This window comes from Acomys minous (assembly GCF_964271855.1).
Source record: "Acomys minous genome assembly, chromosome: 7".
In the NCBI taxonomy this organism is placed as follows: Eukaryota; Metazoa; Chordata; class Mammalia; order Rodentia; family Muridae; genus Acomys; species Acomys minous.
Window position 1 is genome coordinate 87,069,262 of NC_140488.1, and position 9,510 is coordinate 87,078,771.

At 42.9% G+C, this 9,510-nt stretch overlaps 1 protein-coding gene across 1 annotated transcript; it reads left to right on the forward strand.

The window, feature by feature from the left end:
• Nucleotides 1-4,366: 4,366 nt before the first annotated feature.
• Nucleotides 4,367-8,966, forward strand: LOC311602011 (melanoma-associated antigen B4-like; the record flags this gene model as incomplete). The annotated part of the gene is made up of 2 exons (XM_084789732.1): nt 4,367-4,483; nt 7,915-8,966. The coding sequence occupies exon 2, from the start codon at nt 7,920-7,922 to the stop codon at nt 8,964-8,966; it is 1,047 nt and encodes a 348-aa protein (XP_084645858.1). The 5' UTR covers nt 4,367-4,483; nt 7,915-7,919.
• Nucleotides 8,967-9,510: the final 544 nt, after the last annotated feature.

The following is a 9,510-nucleotide window of genomic DNA, read 5'->3' on the forward strand; positions in this document are numbered from 1 at the left end:
CTGAACATCTTAAAGAATTTAAGGTAACTGATTTATAAGGTAACTGATTATGAATTTGTATATTTTTAATTATCTTTAACAATTTAAAATAAAATGACACTTTCCTTTTTTTTTTTTTCTGAGACAGAGTTTCTCTATGTTATCTTAGATGTCCTGGACTCACTTTGTAGTCCAGGCTGGCATCGAACTCTGAGCAATCTGCCTGTGTCTGCCTCCTTAGTGCTGGGATTAAAGGTGTGAGCCACCACGCCCTGCTAAAATGACAATTTCTTAATTGAAGCTCCTTGAGTATTAAGATAAGATTTTTAAATATAGCGACTGGGAACTCCTTTGATCTTTATCTTGTATGTCAATATAGAACATAACATTCCCTTATATGACAATTTAAAAATATCTATATCTCAATAATGCTGTTAAAAACAAGGAAGTGAAATATATATCTTTAAATCTATCTCTGTTAGCCTGAACAGACCTTATGAACTAGTGATTATCTTTTCTGTTAATTCTGTAACCCTTTAATATAGTTTTTTATGTTGTGGTTATATCAATTATAAAATAGACATCCAATTTGTAGGCAATTCTAGGCTATTCCTGTAAAATGGTCTTTAACCCTCAAAAGGTCTTTACACCCAGGTTTAGAAACTGTTCCAAGTTCTTTATCAGACTGTCCAAGCTCATTGTCTTGTATCAGATGATTCTTTAGTTTCTGGTGCTTAGCTGTGGCTCTATATTTAGATTTTAAAATTCATTTATTAATCAACATCATATACTAATAAAGACATTATAATAAAATACCTAATAAACTTCAAAATGTCCCATAGCCTTATAAATTTATACATTTTTAGAGGCTGTTTTGATCCAGTTTTTAAATTTCTGTGAAACTCTAAAATTTTCTTTGAAGAAGATTAAGATCACTTAATTGTGTATTTTGCCATATCAAAATAAAGTATGTTTTAGAAGAGTGAGGTCACAGAGTGTAATCATAATAATTAGAACACAAAACCAAATTTTAACAGTGTAAACAAGTTACCCCTAGATTGCCTCTAAAAGTCAACACCAAGTGTATTATCTTGATGTTATAATGTTTGGCTGCCAGCAGGAAAAGTTGTTGGATATGAATGCATGGAGGTGCTGCTTTAACATTTCTATTTTTTATAAATTAATTTATTTAGATTACAACTCAATTGTTCTCCCATCACTTGTATCCTCCCATTCCTCCTACCCTCCCACCCCAACCCTGTTACCCTCTCTTAGGTCTACTGGACACTGATCCACCCATTACAATGTTCTTCTTGTAGGTTTCTAAGATCATCTGGATCCTTCTATTTCCCCAACTGCTACATATCTCTTACCTAGAGTCCCAGTAGGATGTGCTCATGTATGTCCCAATCTCTTGGTAAGGTCAACAATTAACACATGGGACTTCATGAGGCTGAGAAGCTTCTGTAAGGCAGGAGACACTGTCAACAGAACAAATCGACAGCCTACAGACTGGAAAAGATCTTCATCAACCATATATCTGACAAAGGTCTAATATTCAAAATATATAAAGACCTCAAAAAATTAAACATCACCAAACCAAATACCCCAATTGAGAAATGGGGCTCAGAATTAAACAGAGAATTATCAACAGAGGAATGTTGAATGGCTGAGAAACACCTAAAGAAATGTTCAATGTCTTTAGTCATCAGGGAAAACCAAATCAAAACAACTCTGAGATTCCATCTTACACCCAACAGAATGGCTAAGATCAAAAATTCAAGCGACATCACATGCTGGCGAGGATGTGGAGAGAGTGAAACACTCCTTCATTGCTGGTGGGAATGCAAACTTTGGAAATCTATCTGGTGCTATCTCAGAATATTGGGAGTAAGGCTTCCTCAAGATCCAGCTATTCTACTCCTTGGAATATACCCAGAAGATGTTCCAGCACACAACAAGGACATATGCTCAACCATGTTCATAGCAGCCTTATTCATAATATCCAGATCATGGAAACAGCCTAAGTTTCCCTTCGTAGAAGAATAGACAAAGAAACTGCGGTACATTTACACTATGGAATACTACTCAGCTATTAAAAAAAGGAATTCCCGAAATTTGTGGACAAATGGATTGAGCTAGAAATGATCATAATGAGTGAGTTAACCCAGAAGCAGAAAGAGTCAAATGGTATATACTCACTTATATCTGGACACTAGCACAAGGGGCATGTCCCACGAAAGTCTTCACTTACCAGGAAAGTGGGACAGAGGGGAGGACATCCTATTGGGACTCTAGGTGAGAGAAGCATGGGAGAATGGGAAAATAAAAGGATCCAGAGGGTCCTGGAAACCTACAAGAACATTATGATGGGCAGATCTGGGCCCAGGGGTCCTGCTCAAATTATGGTATCAGCCAAGGACAATATGTGCAGTAAACTTCAAACCCCTACGCAGATCTAGCCAATGGACAGGACATTCTTCATAGTTGAGTGGAGAGTGGGGGGGTCTGACTTTCATAAGAACATTGGCACCCCATATTTGACCATATCCCCTGGATGAGGAGGCCTGGTGGCACTCAGAGGAAGGATAGCACACTACCAAGAAGAGACTTGATACCCTGTGAGCATATACAGGGGGAGGAGGTCCCCCTCAGTCACAGTCATAGGGGAAGGGAGTAAGGGGAAAATGGGAGAGAGGGAGGAATGGGAGCATACTAGTGATGGGATAACCATTGAGATGTAATATGAATAAATTAATTAAAAAATCAAAAAATCTATTGAACTTTCCAACTAATAAGTTTGCAAGACTTGAAACTATTTACTTAAGAATAATAATTTGTGATAAAACGTAAATAACAGAAGATAGAATAACAATAGTGAATTGCTTTTTCTTTTGTTTCTTACCATAGTTTGATAGGTAGAGAAGCTATGGATATCTGCTTATTTTCTGTCCTTAAGCTTTTGTTTTTGGCTAACTTAGGCTATGCCCTTTCTTAGTGAAGTTACACAACTCACCGAATCTGTATTCTTTATTGTGCTCCTTGGTGAAGTTCAGCTTCTAATAAAGGAAATTGATTTGAAGAAGAAGGAGGAGGAGGAGGAGGAGGAGGAGGAGGAGGAGGAGGAGGAGGAGGAGGAGAAGAAGAAGAAGAAGAAGAAGAAGAAGAAGAAGAAGAAGAAGAAGAAGAAGAAGAAGAAGAAGAAGAAGAAGAAGAAGAAATTTCTCAAATTCACTCAGACAGGAAAGGAACTTCTTCTCTTCAGTATTCGCAATAGTTTTTTCAGGGATGGGTAATTTTCCTCAAAGCCGGTAAGCAAACAAGAGTCGAGAAGAATGAGGATTTGGAACACAGTCACACCACAGTATAGGGGCCACTCAGAACCTGATGAAAGGTTACCAGTACTATGCTATGGTGGATACAAATGTGACAAGCCTAAAGAAGGACTATTAGAAAGACACACGGGGTACTGTGGGGTCCTAAAATGCTGTGTCCTTGCTAAACATTCTTGAAGTGAGCCAAATGACTGTGATTTACTCTCACTTTCGACTTAAAATTCTTGGGGAGAAACAGTGTCCACGTGAAAGGCAGAGAAGTCTCAAAACAGGCCATTTGTCCAGGTCAGCATGTGATTGTGAAGTACACATCGTGAGCATTCCAGAAAGACTCACACAGGTAGATACTACAAAATGTTCAGTTCTGCATTCCCTAGGGAATCCCAGGTAGAAGGGTATATTAAGCTTGTTTTCCTAGAAAATTTCTTGGAAATGAGGTCTCAAATCTTGCTAGAAGAGCGATACTAGGATCTAAGAAGAATATAAAGTGTTGTGAGAACTTAAGTGTTAAGAGAATATGTTAAAAAATGGTGCTGGTGTCACCTAATAAACCCTTATTTGAGTTGCCATACAGAACTATTGGCTCAGGGAATCCTATATCGGCCTGAACTGTCTCCAAAAGAAAAGCATTATTTTTCAGTAGGTAAGGCCCTAGTCCAACCCAGGAAGAATTTAGGAGAAAATCTGAATATAGGAGAGGATCTGTAGGGCTATTCTCAGGGTCGCTTCCCAAAACAAAGGAGTTCAGTCCTTCCCTTGCTGCTATGCCCAGGAGTTCCTGCAGAGGGCGATATTTGAGGCGCGACTACTTTGCCTTTCTGGGGGCTGTGGAAGACTGGGGCTTGGTTTGGGGGTTGAGAGCCTTGGGTTAACACAGTGGGAAATTTCAAGCTCTTCTAACTATCAAGTGATAGTGGAGGAACACTGATACTGAAATAGCGGGGTCCCTTAGCAACACACCCCTGCCACTAGCTCTTGGAGACCCCAGGCAAACAAAACCGGATATAGTTCCTTCTCATTTCCCTTGTGAAAGCGAGGCTCTCGGGCAGTCACGGGGAGCCGCCGCCATTACTTCAGCTCCTGCCCTGTGCTGCTGCTGCTGCTGTTGCTGCTGCCGCTTACTGTCCGGTCGGCTGAGGGTGAATTTCCCTGACTCTTCTGGAATTAAGGTGAGGTCCCATGATACAGTAGGCCCCAGAAAATGTTGGTCCCCACTCTTGTCGGTTTCTCTCTCCTCCTTTATCCCTAGTAGTTCGCCCGTCCTCGGCGTCGCCGTGGTCTTCGTCATAGGCGGCATCCGCGGCGTTGTAGTCGTTTTTGTGTTGTTGTCCTCGTCTATCTCGTCTATCAAACCTACTCCAGAGTCCTGGTCACAGCAGTCACCCTGGAGAGGTCCTGGGCCAGAGCTTTGAAGACTAAACTGGAGGATTATTTCTACTCGGAGGGTCTCCAGGGAGGTTCCCGCCCCCCCCACACACACACACACAACCCCCATAAGGAGAAACAGGGAACAGCAAAATGGCGGGCGCAGCGGCGTTTTCATAGATGCAGGACCTAGAAACCGTCTTCTGAACATGCATGGTGGAACTCGAAATCAAATTAGAGCCCATTGTTTTCTGACCTATACATGTGTCGGCCACGGCACATAGCCTTGTGAATTCCCCAAGATTAATTTTTTTGAGGGAAAAAAAAAAGCCCCAGTAGCAGAGAGGGAGGGGCATCTAAATAGACGAGGTTTTAGTTGCGTTTTTTCCTTTTCTTTTTGTTTTGACCGACTGACTTGCACTTTGTAGCTCTGGCTGACCTGGAATTTACTATTTACAAGCTAAGCTTGATCTCACAGAGATCCTCCTGCCTCTGACTCCAGAGGGTTGGGACTAATGGCATGAGATGCCCTGGCTGAGCAGAAGCAATCTAAAGTGCCAGTGGGTAGGCCAGTAGTCAGGATATGGAAACACACGACAGCCTTTGTTGTTAGGCTCCGGATTCTTCAGCATGATAGCAAGATGTGGTGCATACTTCCCTTCGAATGTCCCACCAAGATGTTGGCCTCGGTTTGAAAATTGGAGACTGAAGTCAGTGGGCAGAACTTAGCAGTTAGATCTAAGAGACCCATTCCTGCTCCCAGCATATGTTGGACAGCAGAGAGCAGAATTCCCAAAGGGTGAAGGCAAAGAAAAGAGCCTGACGATAGAACTACAGTCTGTTTAATATTTCATTTCAAAATGATTTTGCATTTGCTTGTGTGTGTGTGTGTGTGTGTGTGTGTGTGTGTGTGTGTGTGTCTATATTCCAGGAACGAAACAGGTTATCAGACTGCGGCGTTTCACTGGCCCATACTCAACATTAATCTATTTGTTTGCATTTGGTGTGTGTGTGTGTGTGTGTGTGTGTGTGTGTGTGTGTGTGTGTGTGAATGTGGGGATGACAGGATAATGTTCAGGAGTCAGTTTTCTTTTTCCACTATGTGGTTTCCAGGGATCAAATTGGGGCTATTAAGCTTACCCAATAAGCCATCTCACAGACCTGCCTCTGCTCTTCTCAGTATTTAATGGAGAGAGTTATATAGTGACTCACCTGCCAGCTAGAGGGTCTTAGGGACACAGTTCGCAAGGTCAGCCTTGAGAATCCAGGGTTAGAACTGTCAGGTTTAGATGCCACCTAATTTTCTTCAAGGATCGTCTCAGGGACATTAATATTTTGAGTTAATTGGAGAGCACCCAATTCATTATTAGGAGACCTGGTTTCTAACAAGAATTAATTTGGTATAAGTGTGATGAGGACTCTCAGCCATGTTATAGTGAGGCACATAAGTCCATTCACGTACCTGTGAGTCATAGTGAGTCTGGATATAGCAATGTAAGTCTCATTAGCTTCTCATGAGCATCTAAGTGATTGAATGGGAAACCTCAGTTTAACAAGTAGAGAGCTCCCAGTTAGTAACAGGAGCCAAGGAAAGGCTTCTGACAACTTTAGGATCTACTCACCTCATAATAAGACAACACACATTTCTCCCCTGATTCATCAGTCAGACGTGGGAGACATCAGCAAGCTGATGAGACTACAGGCCTGCAAAGAGTTTCTTAGAGTGTCTCATAAATTTGAGAGCCTTAGCAGGAGTGGATAATCCCTAAGTAGGCAAGGAGACACTGGAGGAGGACTAAGAGGACTATCTAAAGAGAAAGTGAAATCCACCAACTTGTTTCCCTCTATATACAAGGAAATGCCAAGCAGAACTCATTAGATATAATGACGTTTTCTTACATCTAGCCCTAGATGTAAAACGAAGTTTCTGCTACAACGCTAGAGGAATCACATGGGCCAAGGAGCGAGCTTATACCTTGCCTGAGTGAGAATTAAAGGAGACACATGACTTCCTAGCAGTAGGGTCCCTTAGAGGCTAGAGATGGCTGGATGTAGGTCCTGTTGTCTTTTGTCACAGGGTTCTGAGAGAGGTAAAAATATTTATCTGATTCAAAAGGCTTCAGGTCAGTAGGGGAGGTTTCCGAGTGATCCTGAGGAATTCAGGGAGGAATTCACAGCCCATATTGGAAGAGGTCTCACAGATTCTCTCCTAAGGTCACCTCCACAAGGCTCCAGTCACATAAGTTCCATTTGTTTCTCTGCAAGTGTAAAAGAAAAATGAGGGTGCTGGTGTGATGGATCAGCGAGGGGAAAATCTTAGACCTTCTTCAGTCTTCAAGCGAAGACTCTGAGCAAAGATCATGAGTGAAACCATACATGACAAGGCCATAGTCTACCTGCCACAGCTTTGGGCCTTTGAAAATGTGGTGAATTTGTCTCCATAGAGGCAGTGTCTCTCTCACACCCTCTGTCAGTGAGGTTTAAGTTTAGAGAGGGCAGCTAGCCCTGTATGCTTGAGTATTCACGGTATAAACGACAGGTGAGAGCTGAAGGTACTTCTTCCTCAGCCACGGTATTTGGAAACAGGAGTCTGGGGCTGTCTTGGCACTGAGTGCTTGGAGCCTCTGAACACAGTTTGTAAGCTGAGCCTTCTCTCATTTCCTTGTATCAAGTTAAAGGGAAATGAGATTCTGTGGCTGAAGCAACAGAAGAAAGCAGGGTTCTTAGTCCTAAATGGAGATAAAGTGAGAATTCTTAATGAGAGTTCAGGGGCCCAGAAAGATGAGCAAGAGATCCCTATGGAGCTGTTAGCCATGCCTTCTTATAGGAGCAGTGGGAGGAAAACACTCCTGCATTTTCCTTTCATGGCTACTAGGGGGACTTGAGCTTTCAGCTACAGAGCAGCACAGGAAAGAGGTTCTACAGCCTGCCCAAAGTACTGTGTGGGAGCTGAGAGGACCCTACACCAGCCCCTGTTATCACCAAGCCAGGCAGCCCTAGGGGAGCGTGGCTGGCTGCAGCCTGGACACACAATGACTTCCTTTGCTGTTTTCTCAGGCTAACTATGAAGAGCCACATCGTTCATAGATTAGCGTTTTTACGTTTATACAGGAACCTGTGTAGACAGGTTGTTAAAAGCCTCCTGAAAGTACTTACAGGATCCCATTATCTTTCCCCCCAAAAAGTACTTCATTTCCAGCCCACACTCCCACCTACTTTCTATTCCTATCCACAGCCATCATGCCCAGGGGACATAAGAGTAAGGCCCGTGCTCGTGAGAAGCGCCGCCGCCAGGTCCAAGATGAGGCCCAGGGGCTCAAGGATGCTCAAGCCAAGGCAGAAGAGAAACAAGAGCCACCCTGCTGCTCTGCTCCTGATTCTGGAGATGCTGTTGCAAGCACCTCTACTGCTAGCTTCCCTCAGAAGTCTCAGAGTGAGGCACCCACCACCAGTGGTGGTGATGGCGTTGGCCACAGAAGATCTGGTAAAGGTGCCAAAGGCCGAAGGGAGGAAAGTCCTAGTTGCTCCAGGGCCCCACACTCCACTGAGAACCCACTGAGTGCTCTTCTCTCAAGGAAGACGGGACTGCTGATGCAGTATGTGCTGTGCAAGTACAAACGGCAGGAGCCAATACATAAGGGAGAAATGCTGAAAGTTATCAACAAACAGTTCAAGGAGCACTTCCCTGACATCCTCAGGAAAGCCTCTGAGCGCATACAGCTTGTGTTTGGTCTTGAAGTGAAGGCGGTCAAGCCCAATAGTTGCTACTATACCCTTGTTAGCATGTTAGAGCCCAGCTTTGGTGGGTCTCTGACCACTGGCTTGCCTTTTCCCCAGAATGGGATTCTGATGCCTCTGCTGGGTGTGATCTTCTTAAATGGCAACCGTGCCTCTGAGGCCGAGATCTGGGAATTCCTGAACGTTTTGGGACTCTATGATGGGAAGTCACACATAATCTTTGGGGAGCCCCGAAAGCTTGTCACTGAAGTTTTGGTTAAGGAAAAGTACCTGGTATACCAGCAGGTAGCCAACAGTGACCCCCCATCCTTTGAGTTCCGTTGGGGTCCCCGAGCCTTTGCAGAAACCACCAAGATGAAAATCCTGGAGTTTTTAGCCAAGGTCAATGAGACCGTTCCACAGGCCTTCCCATTTCATTATCAAGAGGCTTTGAGAGATCAGGCAGAGAGAGCCCAAGCTGAAGCAGTAGGCAGCAGTGGCACTAGTGCCAAAGATGATGCAGAGGCTAAAGTCACCCCCGGTGAGTCCTCTTGCTCCGAGAGAGATTAGAGTTGCAGATACACCCTTAGGTTTGAAATAGGGTTCCCCATCTGAGAAGCAGTGAGAGGCTGGTAGCTCATAATGCATATCTTATTGTACTTTGGTTATTCAGTAGTATCTTGTAAGTGTTCCCCTTTTCGTAGAATCCTCACTTTGGTGCAGAACCCATAGGTATACACGGCTTAGATCGAATTATTTCTCGCTGGAAGATTTAGGTATAAGAATTTTGATGTTTTGTATTACATTGTAAAAATGAGTCTTTAAGTTGTTGTGCAAGCAGCCATAACTTTGTAGTGGAATTTTTCTATACAAAGTGTAAAAGAGTAATTTGTTTCTTAAAGTAGAGGAAAACAAAGCAAAATATGTAATTTGCCATGTTCCCTCATTCACTTTTGTTTTTATTCCACTTTTTGGTAAACTTTAAAGAAATATACTTGTTAAATGAATAAAATGCAAAAAAAGTTTTTCTTTGTTCAATAGATCATTTGTTTCCATTAATTGATTATCTGCTTTTTGAAAGGCTCTGCAAGTAGTGACAGTTTTAGGAAGAGAT